General features: G+C 62.8%; 1 protein-coding gene across 1 annotated transcript in view; it reads right to left on the bottom strand.

The window, feature by feature from the left end:
- Positions 1–2,986: 2,986 nt before the first annotated feature.
- BAHCC1 (BAH domain and coiled-coil containing 1) overlaps positions 2,987–25,675 on the bottom strand; it is a 60,451-nt gene continuing 37,762 nt past the window's right edge. The window contains exons 5-28 of the mRNA XM_070479714.1: positions 23,851–25,599; positions 23,452–23,560; positions 23,104–23,312; positions 22,816–22,974; positions 22,358–22,572; positions 21,848–22,181; positions 19,892–20,737; positions 15,755–15,954; positions 15,472–15,608; positions 14,745–14,855; positions 12,442–12,562; positions 11,310–11,605; positions 10,383–10,561; positions 9,995–10,290; positions 9,676–9,783; positions 9,438–9,585; positions 9,235–9,349; positions 9,061–9,136; positions 8,828–8,936; positions 7,980–8,099; positions 7,627–7,803; positions 6,359–7,530; positions 5,997–6,233; positions 2,987–5,372 (exon numbers count right to left, since the gene is read on the bottom strand). Of these exons, the coding sequence (XP_070335815.1) occupies positions 5,166–5,372; positions 5,997–6,233; positions 6,359–7,530; positions 7,627–7,803; positions 7,980–8,099; positions 8,828–8,936; positions 9,061–9,136; positions 9,235–9,349; positions 9,438–9,585; positions 9,676–9,783; positions 9,995–10,290; positions 10,383–10,561; positions 11,310–11,605; positions 12,442–12,562; positions 14,745–14,855; positions 15,472–15,608; positions 15,755–15,954; positions 19,892–20,737; positions 21,848–22,181; positions 22,358–22,572; positions 22,816–22,974; positions 23,104–23,312; positions 23,452–23,560; positions 23,851–25,599 (7,430 nt within the window). The 3' untranslated portion in view covers positions 2,987–5,165. The remainder of the gene's footprint in view (positions 5,373–5,996; positions 6,234–6,358; positions 7,531–7,626; positions 7,804–7,979; positions 8,100–8,827; positions 8,937–9,060; positions 9,137–9,234; positions 9,350–9,437; positions 9,586–9,675; positions 9,784–9,994; positions 10,291–10,382; positions 10,562–11,309; positions 11,606–12,441; positions 12,563–14,744; positions 14,856–15,471; positions 15,609–15,754; positions 15,955–19,891; positions 20,738–21,847; positions 22,182–22,357; positions 22,573–22,815; positions 22,975–23,103; positions 23,313–23,451; positions 23,561–23,850; positions 25,600–25,675) is intronic.

The raw sequence follows: 25,675 nt of genomic DNA, 5'->3' as shown, positions 1-25,675 counted from the left end.
GGGCAGTGTGAGGAGCTCAGCCTGGGGCTCTGTCGGTCAGTCCCTACCTGGGCAGTGGCATGTGGCCCAAGGAAAAGACCCTGGCCCACCTGTGGGTCCAGACATCCCTCACTGCCTCTCACCAACCTCCCCCGATCTCCTCAGTGGCAAGAGTCGGGGACCCCGTTTCACAGACGAGGACTCTGCGGTCCCGGGCTGTACTTCCACTGGCCACCCTGCCTGGCCCACCTCTACTCATCCTTCTCTCCGGAGGCCTGAGCCCCTCTGGCCCCGGGGGCTTTGGGTGAGGGCTCGCCTTGATGATCCCCAGCCTGTCTGTCTGCCTGGAGCTCGTGTACCAGCAGCCCTGTTCCTGGCACCATCCTGGGTCTCAGCAGGTGGCCTGACTTTCAGAGCGGAAATGGCTTGGGAGGGGTGCTGACTTGTCATGGGGAGTGCTGGGGAAGGGGAGCGGGTGGCGGCAGAGGGTGGGTGGCAGGAAGAATGGAGGTCAAGACCCCAGCTTCTCTCTGGGAGGCAAGGGAGCCCTTAGGGTCACCCTTCTTGGTGTCATCTTGGCCCACTTCCTCACCCAGGGGCCCCAGAGGTGGGTCCCTCCATGCCTGGCAGGGTCTCTTGAAGCTGCACAGACTCGGGAGGCCACTAGGAATCTGACCAGCCACTGGCCTTTGGCCGGCTGAGTGCCTGGATGACCCCTTGATGGCTAGGCTGCAGAACCGAGCTCCCCTGTCCCCCGCCTGGGTCTGCTCCCCACCCAGCCCCCAGCCACCTCGCCCCAGCCGGGCAAGAACAATTAAAGCCCCTGTCCCCAATTGGTTTGTGGTATTAAAAACGAATTGCGATCAGCTGGGTTGTCATTTCTACCTGATAAAACATCACTTTTATTGATCTCACTCACCCAATGCCATCACTTATCTTGCTTCAGCATTTCACATAATGGCTCGTTTGTCTTGATCCAAGTGCAGTCTCACATGTTTAACCCTTGGGGCTCTGTGGCCTCTCATGTGCCACCACCCCCACCCTCTGTCCCTTGCCAGGCCCTGTTCTGGTGGGCAGGAGGTTCTAGAAGGCAAGAGCCACACAGTGTTAAGGCAGGAAGAGGGAGGGGTTGGGGGAGGGGAGGAGAAAGTAGGGGTGCTGGGGACGGACCCTCGGGGGCTCACCTAGTGGTCCTCACCTGTGTCACCGTAGTTCCCTGCCTCCCGGCTCACCCCCACCGGCCCCTGTTTCTGTGCCAATTGACAACACTCCCAGGTTTCTGGTCTGCAGGACCCCCTCACCCTCTAGCCCAGACCTGAACTCCTGTCCCCATCCCAGTCCCTTAGAGTCTTTCTCTGGGTGCCGGTGTCTCCCCAAGGTGCTGGTTGTCTGACTGTGGGGTCGTAGAGGGAGGCGTCTCAGTCTGATTTCGGACTCCGCCTAGAGACTTCTGTGTGTCCCATCTCCAGCAGACAGTGCAGACCTGTCCTGCACTCAGGCTCTGGCCCTGGCCACAGTCCAGCTATTGCTTCTGCTCCTCTGTACCTCCTGGCCACCAGCCAGCCATGTTCCTCACCTCCCTGTTCCCTGCCATGGTCCTGCCTGGACTCTGCCCCAGCACATAACCAATACACTTTCAGGCCCACAGGGGTCTCTGCCCGCTTCCCCCAGCCCCCCCTTCCCCCACTACGGTGGGCCTCTGAGCCAGAAACTGTGGTCAGCTAGCACTCCCCTGCTCAGACCCCTTCTGCCGCTCATCCTTGTCCCCAAGGCCTCCTCTGGGCTCGCCCTCTCCTCTCCCTCCTGCAGCCCTTGGACGTGGGCTTCCCTCCTGAGCAGCTGGAAACCTGCGCCTGCACAGAGTGGGGGCTGCTGACTCATGAACTCGGTGAATTTAAGGGCCAGGTTGTCTGCCTTCAGGCATGGCTGAGCCCAGGAGCTCAGGCTGATTGTCCCAACTTCTTGCGGCCCCAGGCCTCCTGCTCAGGAGCCCCGTTCTCATCAGATTCCTTGATGGGCTTGGACCGGCCCTAGGGAAGAACTTGTCAGGCCTTACCTGTCACACCTGGCTGGTCACACGGCCTTGGGCCTTCTGAACCCCAGGAAGGGGTCTGCTTTCTCTGAATGAATCATCCCGCGGAGGAAATGAGAACGGGGAACAGGGCGTGGTCAGGGCTGGCCTGGGGTAGCCCCAGAGTGGATGGGCTGGCAGCGTGTGTGTGCACCTGTGCGAATAGCCCACAGCTCCTGACACCCCTGGGGGGGGGGGTCACAGCCCCACTACCCACACTTCTCTGCCCTGACCTGAGCTCCCCTCATCGGGGTCCCAGTTTCAGCTGAAGGGGTCCTCCCCAGGAGGTCTTAGAGGTGGAGGGAAAACAGCGCCACCCCCCCTAGGTAGGGTTCCTGGGGGGCCCTCAGGGCTGCAGCCTCACTGAGCGGAGCTCTCTGGAGCAGGGGGGCGCACATTGAGATGTACCCTTGCCCAACATCCCCCAGGCCCTGAGGGGGGCCAACCATCCATTGAACAATCAGGACTGCTGTTTGAGTGTAACTCCTGCATAGCTGAAAATATTTGTCAAATTCATGCCTTCCGTGAGGAGAGTGTCTGCTGTCCGGTCTGCCCAGACCCCTCCCCTCCACTTTGGGGACCACCTTCTCCCCCCTGCCTGTACCTTCCCCTCCTCCCTTCCAGGGGCACCCGGCCTGGCCACATGTTCAGGCTGGACATCTGACCCACCTTGGGAGAGCTCTATAAAGAGAGGGACACTTGTCCTGGGTGGGGGGGTCTCAAAGCCAAGGCCACTCCAAAGCCATTTTGGCTGCATGTGCCTCTCAAAGGAAAGGCCCAGCCCCCCCAATTCTGGCTCTGCTAGGCTGTTGCAGGGTAGGCCTCGCCATTGCCCCAGTCCCTTGTCTGCTGAGACCCCAGCCTCTGGGGCCTCCAGGGAGGAGAGAACACACACATTGGACACTGGGGTGCAGTTAGGATTCTGGACCACTGAAAACCTGTACAATAGTTTATATATTTATTCTTAAGCAAGTTATCAATAAAAAATTTAATACTAAAATGCCTTTACATAGAGTTTGCTGTTCATAAAACCTTTGCATTTTTTTTGTTTGTTTGTTTTTAGTGTTTACATTGAAAAAAAAATCAACCATCCTCTTAGTTTACACATTTACATGAGTCGTGCTTTTGCCAGGTTTAACCACGGTGGGGGGCCGCGCTGTCCGCGCACACACGGACAGAGGGGATGAGGAGAGAAAAGCAAAGGACAGAAGTCCACAGACAGGGAGAATAACCAACAGGAGGGCGGGAGGGCCAAGAAAAGGCTGCCTGTTTTGTTCGTTCCTGCCTTGCAGACTGGGGTTGGAAGTAGCCTCAGGTTCTAGTGTCCATGGCTGGGCCTTCCCCACATGCGCCTTGGCAATTGGCCGTGTCCTCTCCACGGCATCTTTCCACTTCCCCAGCCGCCAGCAGGACCTTGGCCGCCGTCTCCAGGACGACCACCAGGAATGAAATATTGCACTCGAGCCGAGACAAAGGGGAGAGTTGGGGTGGGAGAGGAAAGCTGGGGTGCAGGGGAACCCCTCCCTGTCCCTGTACTTTCCTTGGAGCCGCCAAGAGCGGGGGAGGGGCCCTCCAGGTGGGCGGGGTGATTTCCTGGTTGGAAAGAAAAGGGGGCCCAGGCACCTGCCGACTTATTTCCCAGGTACCTGGTGTGGGTCTGTGGGTCACACAAGAGCCCGTGCTAAGGAGCAGTGGCTAACGTGGGGGGCTTTCCTGGGGATCTCAGTGAGGCCAGGGGACCCTTAGTGTGACATGGGAGCATGGAGCCCTCAGTGCGTGTTTTTGGGGGGCGGGAAGGGCTGTTGGGTCACGGTCCTGGCTTGCTCTGCCTGTCCCTCTTGGCCTCAGAAGAAGTGAAGGGGTGACATGTTCTCTGGGGTTACTGGGGTGGTGCTGAGGGTCTGGGACACGCATGCGGCACAACAGTAATTATGGTGCTGGGCAGAGCAGTGCTCCTTGTACCCAAAGCTGGGGTGTGGGCAGGAGGAACCCTGCTCTGGGCCCCAAGCACTAGCCTGCCAGGTCATCGGCCCTGCCAAGCAGCTGAGGAAAAGGCCCGCAAAACTCCACGTGAGTTGGGGAGGGCCAGTTCCTTTCCTGCTGAGTGGAGGCTGGGCAAGATGGTCAGTGAAACGGAAATTGGAAATAACTTGGAATATTCAGGAAATCAAATCAAAACATCATCCTTTCATATTGATAGTTTAAAACATTTGTTCATTTTTGCTTTGTTTTAAACAGAGGTAAGATACATATGGCTGCAGTCACACTCTTGGGCTGGGGAGCCTGCTCCTGGTGTCCGTTCTACCCCCCAAGGGACCCTCATATTCGACCTCCCCCAATACTTTTTTCCCCAGGAGATGAATTAAAAGGAAATAAACTCGAGTGTGACTTCCATCTTAGACAGTCCCCCCAAGAGGTCAGCAGGTATAATCTAGGGTTCTGTCTGATCCCTCCCGTGGCCTCTGGCCCCTCGGACCACGCCCCCGCTGCCTCTGTTGTCACAGACGCCTCAGTTGGAACTCAGCTAGGCTGAGGAAAACAGTGCATTTTCAAAGAAAACCCCCCAGAACAAAATCTCTACACACACACATACACAGACACACACACACTCACCCACACACACCCTTGTCACGCGTGTGGGGAAAAAAAAAAATCCTTTTCCACTTTTTTTCCATAAAACTTCCCCGCAAGGAATACAATATTTACATAGAGAAATAAATAGACAACACACCTGATTTCTGCTTTCCCTGGTGGGAGACAGTCGGAGGTACTAGGGAAAATATGGCTTGGATTCTAATCTCTCGTGAACTGCCGATGCGGGAAAACAGTGAGGGCCGGCGGATCCCAGTTGGGGGCACAGCTGACCCTCCGCAGCAGACGGATGGGACTGGGTTCCGACGCCTAAAAGCTCTCTCGCTTTCCAGGGAAAATAATAATAATAATAAAAAAAAGCCTGGATCTTGCCTTGGTGGGTTTGCATATTTGCTCAGACTCGCCCCTCCGAGGTGTGGGCCAGCCTCCTACTCAGAGGCGTGGGGCTGCGTCCTCTCGTGCCTGTGGCTCGCACGCCGGGCACTGCTGGGCAGGTGGGTCACCTGCGGCCATCCGCGCAGAGTCAGCACAGAATGGGCACGCCGTCGGCCGTCACCAAGCGCCCCGTGGTGGGGTCGTAGGTGCCCGCCAGGTAATAGAGGTCCCGTCGGTCCTGGTACTTGCGGCTCCGTGTCATCTGCTCGTACTGCTCGCGCCCTACGACCTGGCACTTGTGGGAGATGGTCTGCACGTCGTTCTCGTCTTCGTGGCAGGACTGGTACAGCGCGTTCTGCCGGGGAGCGGGGTGAGGAGCGCCTGGGGTCAGGTCTGGCATGGGACAGCACACCCCACCTGACCCCGGGACCCTCAGCTCTGGATAAGATTTTAACCGTGTGGCGGGGGAGCCAGCACCTAGAGCCCCAGCGGGTGGGCAGAGTGCAAGAAACACTTGTTTCTGCACCATCTGCAAACACGGTTCTCAGGGAAGACAGGAGAGTGTGCTGGGGGTGTTTAGGGTCTTAGATCGATTTGGGCAGGCAGGGACCAGAGGGTCTGCTGTAGGGGGGTGCTGCTGAGGGCGGGACCTGCTTGGTGCTACATGCTGCCATGGGTCACAGCCCCCGACGAGGTGAAACTGTCACTCACTCCACTAGGAGTCATGGAAGTGGTCGGGGAGGGATCCAGGTGGCCTGGCTCAGGGCCTGAGCCCTCAGCCATGTTACTCTCTGTGGGGACCATGTGACCCTGAGGAAGAGGCACCTTGAGGTGTGGGTACAGGAAGGGGTGATGTTCACAGGTGATCATTCCCCTTCTTCAGACTGCTGGTGCTGGTTGCTAAGATACCTCTTCCCAGCCCCCCACTCTGAGCCTGCCCAGACCCCTGGGACCCCTGCCCTCCACCAGGCGGCCCCACCTTCCCGTCGCTCTGCCGCTTCCCCAGTTTGGTCTCCTCCGGATGGTAGAACCACTTGACCTTCACCACCATGTTGCTGCCCCACGACTCCCACATGCTCTCGATGCGGCCGATGTAGGGCAGGTTGGGCCGCCCGGCTGACAGGAAGACCGCGCAGTCCCCGATGCGAAGCGTCTCCTTGCCCCGGACGATGGCCTTGTAGAACAGCTTCCTGGCCTTCCCCTTCATGCCACGCCTCTGCAGGAGACAGCCAGGGGCACAGGGTGGGCAGGGGACACAGGCCGGAATGACAGAGAGCGACAGTGTGCAGGAGAGACAAATGCCAAGTCTTGAGGGCGCTTGCGCGGGCCAGGCCCACCTACCTGCGTGGGGTTCCCCGACCACTTCCAGAGCTGCCGGGCGGGCAGGAAAGCTGAGATCTTTGGCCGGTTTTCCACGGAGGGCAGCCGCTGCCTCCGGGACAGCTCTTTGGCTTTGGAGAAGCTCAGGGCCTCCTTGCGCTTGAGCCGGGGTCTGCTGCTGCTGGGGCCCGCGCCCGCACCCCCACCGGCCACGGCGGCCCTGGACAGGAAGCAGCGCTGGGCGTGCGGGTGCGGGCCGCCCCCCTTGGAGCGCAGGGCCTCGGGCTGGGCCAGGAGCGCGGGCACTGGGTGGGTGAGGCATGTCTGCAGCAGCAGGGCGGGGTCCTCCTCGTCCGAGCTGTAGGAAGAGCCCTCGTCGTCCGAGGAGCAGAGGCTGGAGGTGGACAGGGAGCCCGAGGAGGAGGAGGTGGATGAACCCGAGGACGAGGAGGACACGGACAGGCGGGCGAGGAAGCGGGAGGGCACGCCGGGTGCCAGGCCAGGCCCGTCCTCCTCCTCGTCTGAGTAGGAGCTGTGGCAGTCGCTGTCGCAGGGCAGCGGGTACTCGGCCTGGCCCGCGAACTTGCGCAGCGCCAGCCCCATGGGCAGCGGGTGGACGGGCGCCCGTCCCTTCCTGTCCTTGCCCACGAGGGCTGGGTGCCCGTAGCTGGGGCTGGGCAGGGGCCTCCCTGGCCTGGGCCCCGAGTCCTTGTCGCCAGTGTGTAGCGCCTTGCAGTTCTTGCTCTTGGGGGAGGTCACGCCCTCGTGGTCCAGCTTGACCAGGAACTCGCCGCCCGTCCGCCGCCGCCCACCCTTCTCAACCTCGGCCTTCTTGGCCCGCAGCAGCTTGTGGGCTCCCCCGGGCAGGCCAGGCCCGGCCCCGCCGACAAAGGGCGCGTAGGAGCTGGCCAGACTGCTGAAGGAGTCAGCGCGGAAGCCGTTGCCGAACACAGGTGGTGCCACGCTGTGCATGGGGAACAGGGCCTCGCGGGCCCGCAGCTTCTTGGCGCTGCCGTTGAGCTGGAAGAGGTTCTGCAGCACGCCTGGCCCCTTGCTGCCTGCCGCGGCCACCGCCTTCCGCTTGGTCTGTGCCACCGCCGACCAGCTCAGCAGCGGGCTGCCCCGGCGGCCCAAGAAGTGGTCTGAGGCCCCCGTGGGGGGCTTGGCACCAGAGGTCAGGAGCTCTGTTTTGCCTGGGGAGAGGCCAGGTAGAGTCAGAGAAACCACCCTCCCACCCTTCCTTCCCCCCCACTCCTGAGGGAGTTCCCCACCAGAGGTCCTGTGAGTACCAGCTTTGTCTTTGCCTGTGGATTTCTTCCCGGAGGTCTTTGAGGCTTCAGACCCGTCATGAGCCTTAGGAGACAGGCTGGGAGCGGTGGCCTCACTGGGCGGGGGCGCCTCACAGGAAGATTTCTTGGTCCTCCGGCAGCTGCTGGACACCAGCAGGGCTGGTGAGGGCTCGGTGCCTGCAGGGGGACCAGTGGCCTCAGCGCTGTGCTGCCGGGGTGACCTCTTCCCCATGAGCCTCCTCTTGGGAGACCAGGGAGCTAATGTCTGGACCCAGGAGAAGCCCGCCCGAATTCCAGCCATATGGGCTGATCCAGGAAGGAAGGATGCCACCCTGGAGGGCCCTGGGGCTCACACTGGATCTTGAAGTCTGGAGGCAGCAGCCTGATGTTGGAGACAGCAATGTGACCAGTGTCCCCATCGTCGAACTCCACCACCACGGAGTCCAGGTCCTCTTCCTCATCACTGGAGGTGCCTGGAGATAGGGCCCACCTGAGCACACCACCTTCTGCTCTGGGCCCAGAAAGCTCTCCCCAGTGGCCAGGTGGCCAGGACAGGAGAATGATGGGATGGGCTCCGGAGCGCCTGACAAATGATGCTGGGACATTCTGCTCCCTGATCACATTTGACCTTGGAGCTGCCGTGGCAGCTGGGAGCAGCTCGCCTCCCCTCCACCTCCTGAAATGCCGCCAGAGAGGCAATATTACTGCCATCCATCACCAGCATCCCAGGGCACACACGTAGGGACGCAGGGCCCCCGACCTCCCCCTGTGGACAGGCTCACAGATGCAGACACATGCCTGGCTGAGGCCTGCCAGACAATTTGCCCACCCACCTGTCTGACCCCACATCCTGTGCCGGGGAGGGGGGAACAGAAGAATTCACCCAGGAGAGCTGGTGCCCAGGTGACCAGTTCATAACCCTCAGGTCCAGGGCTCTGGGGCCCCTCTCTGCTAGGCCTTCTTGGTCAGCCAGTGGCTCCACCCTGTCCCCACCCAGGCAGCCCCTCGACTTTTCCTGTTGACCAAGGAGCTGAGGTTATCGTCTGCCCTATCTGATCTGCTCTGGCCTGGGAAGCAGGGCTGGTAGGAAGCCTTCCTTGAGAGACAGGCACCGTAGGGGTCTTGGACGGGCCTCCGGTCTGTAGCTTTGCCTGAGGGGAGGAGTTGATGGACCTCACTGGGGTCCCCGGGTGGCGCTCACCTCGTACCACGTTGCCTGGGTACAGGCAGCGGGACTTCTGGCTCCAGTAGGCACAGACCCTCGTGCCGGGCGGGAGGTACCGGCTGGACTGGGGTCGGACATCCAGAACCTGTGGGAACAGTAGTTTGGTAGCCGTGAGTGGGCAGGGCTGGCCGAGGGGCGCCCAGGAGGGGCTGGGTGCCATCAGGCCCACCTCCCTGGGGTGGTGAGCCGAACAGGGGCTGTCCCCTCACCGCCTCCTGCAGCAGCTGCTCCAGCGAGTAGATCCTTTGCCGATTGCCTCTTTCACCCTCGATGACAATGCTGTAGCTGAGGCGGGGACAGGGCATGGCAACGGGAGCATGAGATAGGCCTGCAGACCCCCCACCCTGCCCACAGCCCTCCCAGCATACACGCCGGGGCCTCACATGTCAGGGGGCTGCAGGGTCCTGACGCTGCCCGCATACAGCAGACTGTCCTCCTTGGGGATGAGCACAGGCAGCCCGTCCTGCAGGTCCTCCTTGTGAATGGTGCATGAGCGTGCTGCGGAGACCAGGGCGTCAGTGCCCGGCCCCCCACCTGCCCACCACTGCCCCTCCCCGATGCTCCGAGCCCCTTCCTGGCCACTCACCCAGGGCGGCGCTCTGCTCTGCGCTCAGGGGGCCACTGGCCTCCTCCTCCTCCTCCTCATCCTCCGAGAGGCAGCTGCTGTCCTCAAACTCAAAGTCGTCCTCCACCGCAAAGCTCTCCAGCAGCCGACTGACTGCCCGGCCCTTGCCCTGGGGGCCAGAGGGGTCAGCTCCCTTGAGACAGGTGGGGGTGGGTGGTCAGGGCTGGCCGGTTCCCTGGGCTTGGGGCAGGGATGCTACCTGTTTGCCAACGGCCTTGGTTTTCACCTTGCCCGCTTTCCGGCCCCTCCCCAGGATGGCCTTGGCGTTGCGGGGTGACAGGGCGATGGACAGGGCCCCATTCTTCCGCTGTCGGAGGAGAGGGGTGAGGTGAGGGTGGCACAAACCTCCTTGCCCCCAGTGTGCCCGTGGAGTGACTCAGACAGACCCTGAGTATGAGTCCCAGGGTGTGACTTGGTGTAGCAAGTAGAGAAGAGTGGGGTGAGGGTCCCCAAAGGCTTTCCGCATCCAGTACCCCCCCTGCTGAGCCCAGGACCCCGGGGCGCCCACCGGCCCTCACCCGCAGCCCCGGCTGGAGCACCGTGCTCTTGCGTGTGGCTCTCTTGAGGCGCTCGCTGGCCAGCCTGCTGCCCTCCTCATGGCAGGCGAAGGCCCGGGCGGGGCCGCAGAGGGCGTCCCTGCTGGGCGCGGCCCCCGGCTCTGCCCGCAGGCCGCCCTTGGCCTTGGCCTTCTTCTTGCCGGGCCCCCCTGGGGGCCTGCGCCCCGGGGCCCGCTCCAGCTTGCTGCCCACCTTGGTCTTCACCGTCCTCCGCTTGACCTTGACCTCATTCTCGGGGCTGGACAGGCGGCAGGCCCCTGGGGAGGGAGGGTGGGTGTCACAGGAGCCCCAGCTGCCTCCCGGGGCCCCTCCCGGCCCGGCCTGCCCCAGCCCAGCCCCCCCTGGGTACCTAGCAAGCTCTGCCTCTCCTTTTTCTTCTTGGCCTTCTGGTTGGCTTCCATCTTGACCACGGAGGAGGGCGAGGGCCCCAGCATGGCCATGCGGGTCCCAGCGTGTAGCACCAGCCCGGGCTCCTTGGGGGATTCTTCTGTCTCCAGCAGACCATCACAGTTTTCACTGTCTGAGCCGCTGTCTGTGGGGAGGTGGATGATCCAGGTAACTTGGCATCAGAGCAGCGCCATTTTGGGGTGTGGCTAGGGGAGCGGATGGTTCATGTGTGCGGATGTGTCGGGGGCCGAGCAGAGTCTGTCACTGTCGTATGGGGGCTGCTCCGAGGGCAGACACCTGGGCCAGGTGTCCAGGTGAGGTTGTTTAGACCAGGAGGAGAAGGGGCGGCCTCTCTGACCTCCCTCTCTCTGTCTCAATCTCCCTTCCTTACGCGCTGGACAGTTGGGGCCCCCACCTTGCAGGGCTGAGGGTCCCCACCCCCGGGGGCAGCCCCTTTCCCTCACTCATCCTCCTGCCAGATGCCCTCTGTCTTCCTGCTTCCTCTTCCTTCCCTTTGTTCTTTCCCAGGCGGGACCTGGAGGAGGGGGCAGGGGCTGGCAGAGAGGAAGGATCTATTTTTCCAGGCCCCTGTCTCTGGACATGTGTGTCTGCTGGGGGCCAGATAACCTCTCCAGGTCACTTGGCCGGACACAGCAGGAAGGCCAGCTGGAGCAGGCAGAAGGGCTATTTTTAACCCCTCTTTCCAGGATGCATCCAGCTGTCTGCTTCCTCCCCGTGGCCCCCTGTGTGGGGGTGGGACACGGAGAATCCATCCTAGGCCAGCAAGAGGGTCTCCCTGGGTCCAGCACACTTCAAGAGCCCCTGACCACCCCCTCCCCCAGCCCCTAATGAGCGTGGAGGTCCTGGTTGCGATGCTCGGACCAACAACTTGCCTGCTTCACGTGTTGTGGCCGCTGCCGGCTGGGCTGGGAACTTAGGTGCCTCCCTGCCACCAATGCTGCCATCAGGCTGTGGGTGCCGGGCCATCCCAGATGCCTTGGCATTCTTGGCTCGTGACAGTTTCTTCCGGATACGACCCCCTGGGGTGGCCTCCTTTCGCCGGAAGGGGCTGAGGCCAGTGGGCAGCCCCTTGCTCTTGACCTTCGGCTTCAGCTGGGCCACCTTGTGGGCCACAGCAGATGCCAGGTCGCCCTGACTGCTGCTCTTCTTGCACCGAACCTTCTCCTGTGAACAGGCAGGTGGAAGCTGCAGTTACTGGTGCCCCAACCCTTAGCCACGGCCCTGCAACCTCCGGCCTCCCTTCTACCACTGGTAGGTAGGCTTGGGAGGTGGCAGGTCACTGGCCTTGCCCTCCAAAATGACTGAAAGGGCTCTGGCCCCCCGGGCACAGGGTCTGCCCAGTGGAGCCTCAACTTGTGCCTGTCTCTCCCCCATTTCACAGCCTTCCCAGGAGCCCAACCCACTCAGGTTTGGGGAGGGAGGCCAAGGACCCAAACGTCTGTCCTGTCCTGGAGAGAGGGACCAGCCTCCTACTAGGGGAGGGACAGGCAAAGTGACAATAGACTCAGACCCACCTCTCGCCTGTCCCTCCCAGGACCCTAGAATAGGGGTGGGGTAGGATGTACCCACTGCACTGAGAAGGAATGGGGGGCCTGGCACCCGGGGGAAGCCCATCCCAAGGGAGGAATAGCTGTCCTTGGCCCACCCACTACACCAGGTATGCACCAGGTATGCATCATCCACCTGTGACCAGGGCAGTGCGTCCTGTGACCCACGACACCTATGTGCTCCTTTCCTCACGCTGTAGTGAGCAGAGGAGGGGGGTGTCATGGAGCACAACCAGCTCCTCTCATACCTTCAGAGGCCCGGCTCTGTGTGAGGCATACGCAGCTCTCTGGGCCTCATCTGCTCATCTGAGCAAGGGGACCCCAGCTGGGTGGTGGTGCAGGGCGGGGCTGGGAGGCAGTGTTCATCCTGGGGCTGGTCTTCCGCCTGCTCCCTGTCCTGTCTGTCTGACATCTTGCACCCGGCCCAAGGGGAAGGCTGCAGCGGGGACTCACCGCAGACGCGGGCTGCAGGCCCACGTAGGCGCCCTTCTCCAGCCGGCCTCGCTTCTTCGAAGGCTCATCATCGCCACCCCGCAGCTCAGCACATAGTAGGCTCAGGCTAGACCGCACAGCCCTGGGAGCATGGGGGGCGGAGGTCACACCGGGGCACCCGGGCCTGGTGCCCATGACAGGCCCTGTGGTGGCAGCCGGGGCGCCACGTGGCGGGGGTGTGTGGTGCAGCTCTAAGTCTGCAGACCCACTTCTCCCTGTGAGGGCCCTGCCTCTTTCCTAGCCAAGGCTGTGTCCCTGGGCCAGGCTCCTCCAAGCACCCAGAACTGCTGGGGGGGGCATTGGCGAGCCAAGCCAGTGCTGAGCCCCTGGGGCACCTGCTACCCAGCCGGCCCCCTCTGCCCACTGCTTAGGGGCCACAGCCCTGCAGCTGGCTGGGCCACTGTGTGACCTGGGCTGTGGCCTCCTGGGCTGTAGCCTCAGTCTTTCTACCTGGAAAGTGGGGGTGCTTTTCATTGTGTCTCTCTGCAAGGTGGGGGTGGGATCGTGCCGGTCCCAGGCCGGGCCCTTATTGAGTCCAAAGGCCAGCAGCTACCGCAATTAGGAAAAAAGAGGGAGTGAGGAGAGTCTGCCGAGAATGGGGTCCACTTGAAGCAGCTCTGCCATGGTCAGGAAAAGGATGGGGGGTCAGTGGCCACAGAAACTCGTGCCCAGGCTCTGCCTCCCAGCCCCCTGGGACCCCCACTGCTGGGCTCAGACCCCTCAGAACTTTGTCCCCTGCCTTCAATTCCTGGTCTCAAAGGAGGGACTCCGAATTCCCTCTAGCCCAGCTCCCAGACCCTGGGAGCCACTGACTCTGAGCCTGGTTCCATGTCCCACAGGTGTGAGGCTGCGAGCTCCGCTCTGTCCTTGGGCAAACAGGGGCTGGGGGCTGGGCCTCTCACCTACCCGCTCCCTCACCCACATAGCATTAATGAAAAGGAGTCCCAGGTGGAGGCTGAGGGCCCTGACCCGGCCCTGGCCTTGTGTGGCCAGAAGTCAACTTTTACCTTCCTGCCCAGAGAGGCCAGCCAGGAAGCCAGCCCGCAGCCACGCGTGGCCCCGGGCGTTGGCCCTCCCACTTCCTGCCTGAGCCCAACTGTCGGCAGCTACTGCAGGGTAGGGGCCCAGAAGAGGGATGGAAAGTGGAGAGGAGCCCGAGATGGGGAGAGGTGGGAGGGAACCCCAGTCCTTAGGAAGGGAGGGCCCTGGCTTTGGTTTCCGTCCCCCGCCAACCAGGGCCTGCTTTCTCAGGTCAGTGGGGAAAGTGGCCAGATGCAAGCACCAGGACCTGGCTTCCAGGCTCGGGCTGGCTCTTGGTGCCAGGTGGGTCTGAGACAAGTGTGGGGCAGCCTCGACAAGAGGATCCCTGACAAGGCCCCCTGCCAGGCCCTGGCCTTAGCCAGCAGCCCCCCAGTTCTGGCTAGTCCTCAAAGGGAGCCCCCTGGAGCCCCCTCGGGATGACACCTGGGCAGGGTGGAGGGACAGCCCCCGGAGGCTCCCCCAAGCCATATGGTGCGTCCCCTCCCCCGCCCGCAGCCGAGGAGAATTCCCCTCCCTGTAACCTTCTCTGCATTTGCTAATGTTTTGTGACATAAAGCCCTGAGATTAATTTTTTGCCTCTGTCTTAATTGAAGGAACCATTTAGTGCCGATTTAACTATTATTACCAAATCATCAGGATTGATGCAGTGCGTACACGCCGCGCCAATCGTGTTTGGAGGAACTCGAGGATTTATGCAAATGGGCCTGCCGGGAGAGGCAATTTGTAGCCGAGAAGGACAATTATACCAGGCCCGGGAGTGCGCCAACGACTGCGCCGGGCGGGTAATGGATAATAACCGCGTGCCGGCAGCCGTGCGCAGCACCGCAGCGTGACCAACGACTCTATACGGTGCAGATAAAGAGGCTTTTACGCAACGCCGCCTCGTACTTGTGGGACTGGGCGGGGGCTGGGGCCGGGCAGGGGGTATGCCACCGCCCTGGCCACAGCCAGGTGCGTGGGGCTGGAGTGGCCACGTGCCAGGCCCAGGAGGTGGGGCTTGTCTGCCCTGAGCTCAGGGCCCGGGACACCGCCACGCTCACCACCACGTCTGGCCTGGGGTTCTGGGTCTTCAGGAGAAACTCTGAGGGGGGCTCTTGTGGCCCCGGGAGCCAGAGAGGAGCCCAGCCCCAACGGTCAGGCCTTAAGGGCACCTGGGCCAGCCCAGCCTCATCGATTAACCTCAGCCCTAGGCACCCCACGGGACCCCTGCACCCAGGACTCACTTGACTTTCTTGCTGTCGCTGGGGCGCAGGGCAGGCAGCAAACTGGAGTATTTGCGCTTCCGTGGCCGGCCAGGCCCTCGCCTGGCAGGGCTCCTTGAGCTCTCGTCTCTCCTGGGGACCGTAGGAAGGGTGGTCAGAGATTGATGCCCTTCCTGGCTCTCTGGCAAGAGTCCGGCAGAGGTCACTGGCCTTGGGGGATATGGTGGCAGCCAGCTGTCCCAAGACTGGGCCTGGGGAGCCTGGCCACCCCGTGGAGGGCATGGCTGAGCCAGAGTCCCACCATCCCTGCTTCCCAGTTCCAGCCGTCCTGTACACACCAGTCAGGTGAGCTGCCACTACTGCTATGACAAACTTGGGGTTCCCTCTGCCCCCCAGAGCTCAACCTTGCCCTGGCCCCCTCTCTGAAAGCACTACCCTCACCCTTTGCCCCACCACCCAAGGACAAGACTCTGTCCTGCACTAGCCTCTGCTGCGTACTTCTTCCACCCTACACCATACCGCACCTTGGTTTCTCTGCTGGGTGACTGCCTCATGGTTCCACTGCCTCTGGGGACCTTCCCAGGCACCCCCCCCTTCCAGTTCCCACTCACCCCAGCACACACAGGTTGACCCCTGGCCACAAGGCGATGGCCCTGGGCTGGGCCGTGCCCGCCTCTGCCCTGAACTGGGGGCGTCTGCACAAGCTGCACTCCCGCCCTCCCCGCCCCACTGCCAGCCTGGGCCATACTCATGGTCGTGCCTGCGCTGCAGCCGGGCTAGCTCCCGCTGCTTCTCCTTGTAGCGCCTCTGCAGCTCCGCCAGCTGCACGCGCATCTCCACCTCCTGCGTGTCCAGCCGATCGATGGCAGCCTTCAGTGGGCACACCTAGTGGGCAGGGGCACAGAGGCCCGTGAGCCCAGCTACGCGACCGCGATGGGATGGGCAGGTGGCCAGCCTGGGCACTCGAGGCCCCACCCACCGTCATGGCAGTGGGCAATAGGGGGCAACCAGGGCCCCCCCACCCCACTCACAGGCTTGGTCTTGGGGGTCCAGGTGTCCTTGCGCCGCAGGATCTGCATGCGGGGGGTGAGCGCAGGAGCCCTGCAGGGGTCAGCGGTAGGGGGCTGGGCCAAGGAGGCGGGGCTGTCCAGGTTAGCAGCTTCGACCAGGGACCAGGCTGAGGCCAGGGTGGCCAGGCGCTGCAGGTTGAAGGCCAGCACATCCTCCTCCTCTGCAGGGGACATGAGGGTCAGTGTGATGACAGCAGGCCACACACTGTCCCTCAGAGAGTCTCTTGACGTCAGCCTGCATCTCAGCCCAGCCCAGACTACCCCCTCCTTACCTCCACCCTGCAGCATGCTCCCGCCCTCCTCCCTCACCCACAGGCTGCCCAGCTCCCTGAGACATTCAGACCAATGAGGGTGAGGTGGCTGGGAACGAGACGGGTCCTGGGTCAGACACCTAGCCTTCGCCTCAGCTCTGGGTGAGGGAGATGTCACCCTTGGCTACTGTGGGCCAGGCCAGTTGGAATGGCACAAGTCCACAGGACAGTGACCAGACGATTTTGTTAAGGCATGGGTCTCATTACACCTCTAACAGCAACTGCCTTGCATTTTTGCGCTCTTCCAGATTCATGAAAATGCGGAGTGTCACAGCCCTGGTGGGTGGGGAGGGATGGCCCGTTGCGGGGTCAGAGCCTGGCCAGTGGAGGGCAGTGTCCATTCATGAGACAGGCCTGGAGTGAAGACTTGAGGCTGAATACAACCACGGGGAGGGGGTGGTGGCAGATACAGGGAGTGGGGTGGGGGTGGGGGTAGGGCACATGCAGGTAGGCAGATCCTATGAGCTACAGCCAGGGAGGGACCGGCCAGGATGAGCCCTGTGGGGTCAGGCAGTGTTCCTAGGGCTGGAGGTGTATAGTGGGTAGTCATGACATCTAGAACACATAGCCAATTCTGCCCCCGAAGAAGACCTGAGAGCAACACCCCAGTGCTAATGAGCACACCCACACCCTGAACTTGGCTTCTAATATCCTCTGAGGAAAGGCATCAGCCTTCTTGGGGACATTGCCCCAAGAAAAATGGGGAAAGGTTTGGGGTAAGCTGAGAGGTTCAGGTGAGCTGGGAACACAGGAAGCTCAGAGGACGATCCAGCGGAAGGGGCCAAACCTGAGATAATTCAATCACCAGATTAAATGGTGAAGTGACACATTATAACAGACTGAAGTAAATAAATATCCACAAGTTACACTGACATAAATAAATTAATGAGTGAATCCAATGTTTGAAGAGGAACGAGATATCACATCATTTCAAAGACACTCCCCACTGAGTAACTACAATAGAGGTGCCCGGTCACAGCCTTGATGGGGTGACCCACTCTCAGTAATGGGACAGAGCACAGGTGGACACCGGAAGTTCAACCCTCTGGATGCAGCGCTGGGTCGAGGCCAGAGGTGGGGTGCTGGGTCAAAGGTGCCCTGGGAAGACAGGGGAGGGGCTGCAGGGGCTTTCTTCTTCCACCTCAAGCTGGGGCACTGATACCTGCAAATTCCATTTCAGCTACAAGTTCCACAGGGTCTCCCTGTCCCTTGAGGTCACTGTGACTGCGAGGACACCTCCCTGTCCCTCACTTACTCCTCAGGCTAAGCCTGCTAAGATGGCAAAGTCTTGCAGGTGAGCTCTGGCGGGGGGCAGGAATGGGGGGCTTAAGGAGATGGCAGGGGTGCTGGTGGTGCTGGGCTCTTCTCTGGGCTCCAAACGAGACCCTGCCATGCTCTCTGGTTCAGGGAGCTGTAGGGGCAGACAACAACAGTCCTACCCACTAAGCCTCCAGGTCTATACCCCCTGTCCCAGGAGGGATGTGGGATGGGCTCTCCAGGCAGGTTGAGGCTCCACAGGTACAGAAGAGGCCCAAGACTTGGGTTTTCTCCCAACTAGCCAGGCTGGTAAAGCCTCTCGGGGCCAGGAGCAGGTGGGAGGAGGGAGTGTAGCAGATCAAAAGGGGGTCTGGGATCTGGACTCAGCTCATCAAGTAAACTGGGTGGGTCACTCAGGAAAGAAGGGGCAACCATACTCTGGGATGGAGCCTGGGCTTCACAAAATCCCAGGGTAGATGGGAAGTGTAGTGGACACCATGGCTCTTGCTGGCTGCTCCAAGTGCAGAGTGGGGCATTCTGGGCACTTCAGGGATGGGCCCCTGCAGGCAGGCCTAAAAATCCACAGTCAGACAAGTGAATGGCCAGAGGTGTCCCGACTTCCTCCCAACCTCAAGGCTTTGTCTGGGGCCTGAGTCCCTGCCCTAGCTGGAATGGAGGTCTGCGGGCTGGGCAGCCTGCCCACTGAGCTCCCTGGACTTGAGCCCAGATGGGGGATAAGCCAGGGTCCTGGGCCAAGTCCTACCGGTGGGGGCAGTGAGGACTCTGGACGCCCACGCCGATGCGAGTGGAGCAAACAGCCTGGGGCCTGGCTACAGAGCCAGGGCCACGTCACCTTCCTCAACCTGGTTACCGCCTCTTTCCCACTTCTCAGGGATCCCCATCTGGCCTTTCAGCAGCTCTCCCAAGCCTGGGATGTACTTCAGGGGGGACGTACTCAAGGATGAGAGGGCGGGAGGCCCTGCTGACCCTCTGGGATCTTTTCCCTCCCTCTCCCCTCCACATCCCGGCCTGTTCCCGGGATGTTCTTCTCCCATCTTCTCCTTCTGTGAGTCCTGCCTTTTGCTCCAAAAACAAGCTGATTTCCTAATTAATTTCAGGCAAAGCAGTCACTGAGCTTGTAAGGAACAGCTCCAGAGCTGAGAGGCTGCGCAGACCGGCCAATTAACTGGGACAGTGGGAAGGGGCGGGCCTGGGAGTGACAGAAGGGGAGGATGAAGACCTGAGGGCTCTAAGAAGGGAGGGTGGGGGGCTTGGGAGAAACAAGAGGGGAGAGTGGGGGCTTGCAGGTTCCAGAAGGGGAGGGTGGGGTGGAGACCCAGCAGTGGCAGCAGGGCCTGGCCTGGACTGGCAGCTGCTATGCCCACAATGGGACACACGTGGTCTACACGTGAGCATCCATTCAATGAATGGGCACGGGTCCAGCAGGCATTCACAGGCACCGACCGGGTGGCCACACACATGGTGCTTGGCACTGGCTCAGTGCACCCTCACGCCAGCCACACTCACAAGGTGACTTGGGCAGCAGAGCCCCCTGCCCAGGGCCATCCCACCTCACCCTTTCAGGGGTCGTGCCCGGCGAGGGCTCACTGGCTCACTCTCCTCACCAGGACAGTGGTGGCCCCTCTGGTCAGACAGCAAAGGAGTGACACAGAGGCCTTCGGGGAAATTAACAAGAACTTTCGCTTATCTCCACGCAGCACAAGAGGTGCTGGCGGCTGGCTGTGGGCTGTGAGAGGTTCATACGGTGAGAAGACAGGCAGGCCAGCTGAGAACGTTGTTGGGTTCTTTCTATAAATATCAACCAGGTACAGTGCCTGGTTGGGGGTGCTTCCCCTTTCCCCCCTAGGATTCCAGCTGGGAGAGCCTGGGTGGAGTCCCTGGGGGGACCTAAGGGCTAGAGAGGCCTAAGCGGAGGCCTGGCCCTTGGGTGGGATGCAGGGAGCCCAGGAACAACTTGTCCAGCAGGTCAGCTCCAGGGGCCTGGTGAGGCTTAGGGGGGCCTCAACTCCCCAGGGCCCCTCCTCCCAGGGCCTGGGAGGCGAGGGTCACCGTGTCTTTAGCTGGACCCAATGCAGGTATCAGGTTCGGGAGCTGCAGAACCCAAGGTGGTGATAGCTTGCAGAGAGAGCGCCATCTCTCCTCCCCTTTCCTGGCTGTGAGATCATCGTTTAGTGACCTGGGCCCCCCACCCCCCCACCTGTGGGCCTTGGCACTCTTGTGGGTAAAATGGGGACAACCTTGAGCACACCCCCTGCCCCCCAGGGCATCGTGAGAATCCCAGAGGTCTTCCTGACACCACCATCAGAGGCACAGTCCCGGCCCTGAGGCCCTGCCCCCATGGCCCAACCTGCAGCTGGGAATGGAGGTGATGCTGGAGGTGTGGGCGCACCTGCCTGGTTTCCTGACCCGGAGCCACACTGTGGGGACCACTGAGTGGGGCTGAAGGCTGACCCTGTGCCTGAGGGTCCAGCTCCCGGGGCTCTGGGGCTCTGGGTGGGATGGGGCTCACCTTGCAGGGCTGGCTCAGTCCTCTGCTGCTGGATCTCCAGGTCGGCCAGCTCGCTGAGCAGGGCAATTCCATGAATCCCTGAGCTATGGGGCAGGGGAGCTGTGCGGGGTGGCCCAGGGACAGTGGGGGGCGGAGGGTCCAGTGGGCCGACGCTGGGCAGGTCCCCCAGGTTGATGGTGGCTGCCACCAGAGCGTCCAGCCCGGGCAGCTCCCCGGGCAGCTGGCTGTTGTCAGGAGTCGAACCCCAGTCCTGCTCCTCTTCCTCCTCTTCTAGTTCAGCCTCCTCCAACTCGGCCACCTCCTCTGCCTCTGCTTCTGTAGGGCCTTGCTGTTTGCCCGGCTCGGCCTGATTCAGGGTGCCCAGGCTCCTCACCGGCTGTTCCACGGCCTGGGGACCAGCCCCCAACAAGGGCCCCAGCTGTCCGTCCTCCCGCCCCTCCTCCATGGTCCTTGCCTCTGGGGCCCCTCCTCCCTGAGTAGAATCAGCCTGGCCAGAGGCCTCAGGGCCCCCTCCCTCGAGGAGAGCCCCACACCGCAGTTCTCGCAGCCCCTCCAGTGGGCTTGGGTCTGTTGCCTTCCCCGGGGGTCCCCGCTCGGCAGGGTGGGGGGTGGCGGCAAGGTCCTGGGTGGCCTCTCTGGTCCCTGAGGGCAGCCCAGTCTCCTCCAGTTTCTGGGGGCTGCGGAGGCAGAGCTCTCCGGGCGGGAACGTCCTGGCCAGCTCAGGCTGGGCCCCCAGTGGGGCAGTTTGCATAGTTTCAGGGTCCGAGAGGTCAGATGAGTGCACGCTGCGGGGCAGGGAGAAGCCCGAGCTGGCCGCCGCAGGGCATGTGTATCCGGGAGGCAGGTCTGCAAGACAGGAGTGCAGTCAGGAGAGCAGCTGGGGATGAGGGTGGCCTCCAACATCCCAGCTCCACCTGCGGGGAGGGTCCCCAGCCAACCCTCTGCCTGTGAAACGTGCCAGGCAGGAATGGGGACACGGTGTGTTGACACGGGCAGAAGAGCACGGGGGGCAGGAGGGGCTATTTCCCAGGCCCGTCCTTGACCAGGACAGTTGTGAGCTCCCCAGCTCAAGCCGCAGCCTTGCGGGGGGGGGGGGGGGGTGTATCCCTGGGGGGGGTCCCTGGAGGCCACCTCTGGCATATGTGGTGTGGCTAACCAGAAAAGGGGGGGTTTTAAAACAAGATACTTGAATCAGGGTTTTCCCTGAACCAGAACGAGCTGGCAGCCTGTCAGAGGCATTACGCCCCATTAACTACAATAAAAAAAAAGAAATAAAAAAAAGTCTAAAACACACACACACACACACACACACACACACACACACACACAACCACGGCTGGCTCAGCCTCCTTATTGTGGAACTGGGACGGGTTTTATGTTTGCCACATGGGCTTCCACTGTAAACTCTTAGCCTAATTCAGAGAGAATCAAATAGCTGTGGGGAGTTGGCGGGCAGTGGGCAGGAGGGTGGTTGCAGCGGCCGGGCTGGGCCTGGACCCTTCACCGCAGGCTGCCGCTCCTTGCCTCGGGCCCAAGCCGTGGCATTTTGGGCCCCCACAGTGAGAATGAGCTCTGTGTTGCCCAGCTTCGTGGCTGCTGCCCCGTGGTCCTGCCACCATCACTGGCAGGCCAGGCACTTTCTCATCTTCAAGGCTCCAGCGCCAGCTGGCTGGGCCTGACCTTCACCCTGCCCCATCTGTCAGGGGCAGGAACCCTGAGTGCTTTTCCCATGGGTCCCTCAGAAGGACAAGAGAGGGAGGAAGGGCAAGAGCAGTGGGACAGGCCACCTTGTCCCAGGCCCCATCAGGGGGACTGGGAAGGTGAGGACAGCCCTGCAGGGGACCAGGGGCCAAGCCCTGTAGCATGGTCCCCTCTCAGCTCAGCCCACCAGGCAGGTGCCAGGCCTGACTGGAGGGGGCAGGCAGGCCAGGGCCAGCCCAGTGCGCCCGCTCTCACCTGGATCCAACGTGTTGAGGTCGGCTCTGGGCCGCTGGCCCTCCCCACTCTTGTCTTCGGCGCTGGGCAGCTTGGAGCCTGGCCCGGGGCTGCCGGTGGGGCAGACGGATAAAGTGCACGGGGCGATAGGATGCGGTGGTGGTGTAGGGCAGCTGGCGGGGGGGGGCTTCGGGGCGGGAGAGTGGCAGCAGGGTGACAGCTTCGCAGGGCCTGCAGTGGCTGGTGAGGGGGTGCCCTTGGCCGTGGGGGTTAAGGCAACTGGCTTGTGGGTGGACTTCAAGGCCTTCTCCTGGGCGGGCTCCTCCAGCTCCAGGTGGTGGTCCTCAGGCTTCTGCTGTTGGGGTGGGGCAGAGGCTCAGCCCAGCCGGGGCCCCCAGTGCTCAGGGCATTGTGGTGCAGGGCAGGGACGGGGAGAGTGGGCAGTGGGGACTCCTGGACCCGGTTAGGTTGAAGCACAGAGGGAGCCAGGGGTGCCCTGGGTCCCAGCTGGGCATGCCAGGGGGTGGGTACCTGGAATTGGCTGGCCCGCTGCAGCTCCAGGGCCTGAGTGGCCCGCTGCTGCTGCTGCTGTTGCTGTTGTTGCTGCTGCAGGGCATAGAGCTCCTGTTGCCGCAGGAACTGGGACCGGGAGTAGACGGGGAGCTGGCCGGGGTGCTGCATGTGGGAGGCGGGGCCCCGGCCCCCATACATGGGGGGCCACAGCGAAGCCTGGTCCATGACATCAGCTGTGGGCAGGGCCAGAAGAGCAGTCAGCTTCGGCGGAGACAGGATGACCGGGCCGCATCCCAGCCGAGTGGACCTCCTCCGGCCCTCACCTCTCAAGTATCTGCCTCACACCTGTCTCTCGGGCCCTGGCCGGGTGCTGCCTTGTTGCCCGTTCCCCAGCGCCCAAGGGGGCTGCTCCCTTCCTCAGACCTGCTTCTGATCCCCCCACAACATGCAAATAGCCTGGCCTGAGAGGCCCTTACCAAGCGCATGGGGGGCCGTGTGGGGTGTGGGCTCAGAGGGCAGGATGACTAGTTGTGTGGGGGCGTCCTGGGAGAGGGGGAAGACGGGGGGCATGGAGCCGGGCACGGATGCAGGGAAGCCGGGGGGCAGATTCTGGTGCAGGGCAGGGTGCCCAAGGCCTGTGGAGACAGGGCACTGGGGTCAGACAGAGCAGAGCAGGAAACAGGGCCCCGGGCCGGCACTGACCACCATGCCCCGCCAAGACTCTTCTCCTGCCCCGTGCCCCTACCTGCCCTCAGAGCACTGACCGTAGGAATGTCCTCCCATCCACAAGGAGGGGCTGCGGGTGCGGGGCAGCCAAGGAGGGTGGGCAGGGTGGGGGTGGGGGGCCGGGTCCCCAGCCAGCTGGCCGCTCTGCAGGGAGGATCCCCCAGCGATCATGAGATGGGGGGCCAGGTCCCCAGGACAGCCGCCTGATGGGTGGATCCGGGCGAACTCCACGAGGTCCTTGTTGTCCCTGTCCATCATGGGGGTGGGTGAGGGCTCCGCATGGCCGCCAGCCACCCCCAGCCCAGCTCTTCCACCCCATGTGGCCCCACTGGGCACCCCCAGGGGCATGGCCCAGTCCCCAGCAACAGGTGCAGCCTGGTTCTTACTGCAGCAGCAGTTCGCGGCCAGCAAGCCCCAGGCGGTCCTCACACAGGCGGGCCCTCTCCTCTTCGGCCTCCAGGTCCAGTGGGTGGGTGGAGCGGGGCCCACTGCCAGCTGCACGGTGGGGGGATGGCAGAAGGGGTGAGGGCTGGGTTGGCTGGGGAGCCACAGCTAAAGCAAGCAGGAACCCCACTTCAAGCCAGGAGACTGATGAACAGAGGGGTCTCCTGCCCCGTGAGTCTCACAGGAAAGGCGCAGGGCAGGTCAGCTCAGCGCCAGGAAAAACTGCAGACGTGGGGAGGTGATGGGTGCGAAAGCCCGGGGTCCAGCCCTGGGAACCGTGGGTGAGTGGACTAGGGCAGGTCAGTGACACCCCCACCCCCCGCCCCGTGGAGGGTCCGTACCTTTGAAGGCGGGGGCTGCCCGGCCCTGCCGTCCTGTGTTGGCACCGTAGGCTGACTCCGACCGGCTCACCGTGTCCTTCTGCCTGGCCAAGGCCACCGCAATGCCCACTGGCGGCTGCCGCACCTCCCCATCACTGTGGGTGGCATCATGCTCCCGGCTTCGGGCACAGTCAGGCCTTTCCACCTCGCCTGAGGCCTGGCCTGCACCCTTGGAGTTTGGGAACTTCCCGTCCTGCTGGGCACAGCTGGCCTTCAGGCCCCCCAGGCCCACGAAAGGCGCCTTCTGGCCGACGACCAGCGCTTGGTTGCTGTACTTGAGCAGGTTCTTCATGGCTGAGACCTCGTCGGGCGGGGCAGGCAGGTCCTGCGGCAGGAGGGCGGCCTGCTGCAGGGTGCCACCAAAGGGGTCCAGATAGGCGCCCGCCTTGCGCTCCTCACCAATGGCCATGGGGGCCCCCTGGCCTGACTGGACGTTCCATGGGGGCGGGGGCGGCCCGCCATAGCCCAGAGACGCCAGCTCCAGAGACTTGCGCTTGGCCTCGGCCCCGCTGCTCCCCGGTTCTACCTCAGGGGCCACCAGGTGCTGCTGATGCCGGATGCGAGCCACTTTCTGGGCCCCGGGGGCACCCACAGGCGTCTCCTTGCTGGCAGCCTTGTCTAAAGTGCAGCAGGCCTGGGTGACCTTCCCGCCCAGTGGGTCCTGGTGACTAGGCCGGGCGCAGTCTTGCGAGGGGGCAGGCAACTCAAAGTAGCCGCTTTTGTCCAGACCCGCTTTGGGGAGCCCAGGAAAGGGGGCCTCAGGGCCGGCGCTGTCCAGGTACTCCAGGCCCTTCAGCCGGGGGTTGAGGGCCGCTTCGAAGCTCCCAGACCGCCGCTCGCCCTTGCCCTCAGCCTTCAGGTGGGCATAGGAGACCCCATAAGGCGCAGCATGGTCAGGCGCGGCGGCCGCCTCCAGGTGCCGATCCTTGCCCTCACCCACCACGGCACAGGCCTCAGCCGCCTGGAAGGGGCGGCTCTTGTCGGCCAGGTGTCCCACGGAAGGCACGAAGGTGGGCCCACTGGCCTTCAGGTCCCGGGGGACTTTGTCCTGCAAGGGGCAGAGCCCATCCGGGCCCCCATGCAGCTGCAGGCAGGGGAAGGGGCCGGCCGCAGCCGTGCTGAGGGGAGGGGGCGGCCCCGCGGGCAGGCCGGACGGCACTGTGTAGGACACGGCATGGTGCAGCATCTGCCTCCGCTCCAGGCACTCGCTGAAGGCTGGCCCAGGCTCTGTGGGGCCCGCCACCTCCTTGGTGCAGCGTCCAGAGGCCGGCATGCCCACACCTGGCCGCCCTAGCACGGCCCCCGCACAGCTGGCCAGTGTGGACCGGCCCAGCTCACCGTCGAGCACCTTGGTGTTGAGAAGGCAGGAGGCCAGGTGCTTGGGGCGGCCTTCACAGGCTCCCCGGGCCACGCTGCCCTCCTTGCAGTGAGAGTCCCCTGGCACAGGCAGCACCAGCTTGTGCCGCCCCCGGCCGACATCCTCTTCCGCCGCCGGCCGCTCCTTGCCCTCAGCTGCCTTGCCGTTTTTCTCTTTGCCCATGAGGAAGCGGTCGAACTCCTTGGTGCCCTTCTGCAGGTGGCTGGCCTCGCTCCTGTCGCGGCTGCAGGAGCCGATGGGGTGGCCAGGGGCGGCCCGGGCCACACTGGGGAAGTTGTGGTTGGCGGGCAGGAGCGTGGGCTGGGGGGGCAGGTTGCGCAGGTAGAAGTTATCTGCGTGCCGAGAGAGCTGAGGTCAACAGGAAGCCCGAGGCAGGGGCTGGAGGGCTCAGTGCCCCCAAGACACTGC

Source organism: Odocoileus virginianus, chromosome 17 (genome assembly GCF_023699985.2).
Source record: "Odocoileus virginianus isolate 20LAN1187 ecotype Illinois chromosome 17, Ovbor_1.2, whole genome shotgun sequence".
NCBI lineage: Eukaryota > Metazoa > Chordata > Mammalia > Artiodactyla > Cervidae > Odocoileus > Odocoileus virginianus.
The sequence above is the reverse complement of the archived record's forward strand: the minus strand, read 5'-3'. Positions and strand labels throughout refer to the sequence as shown.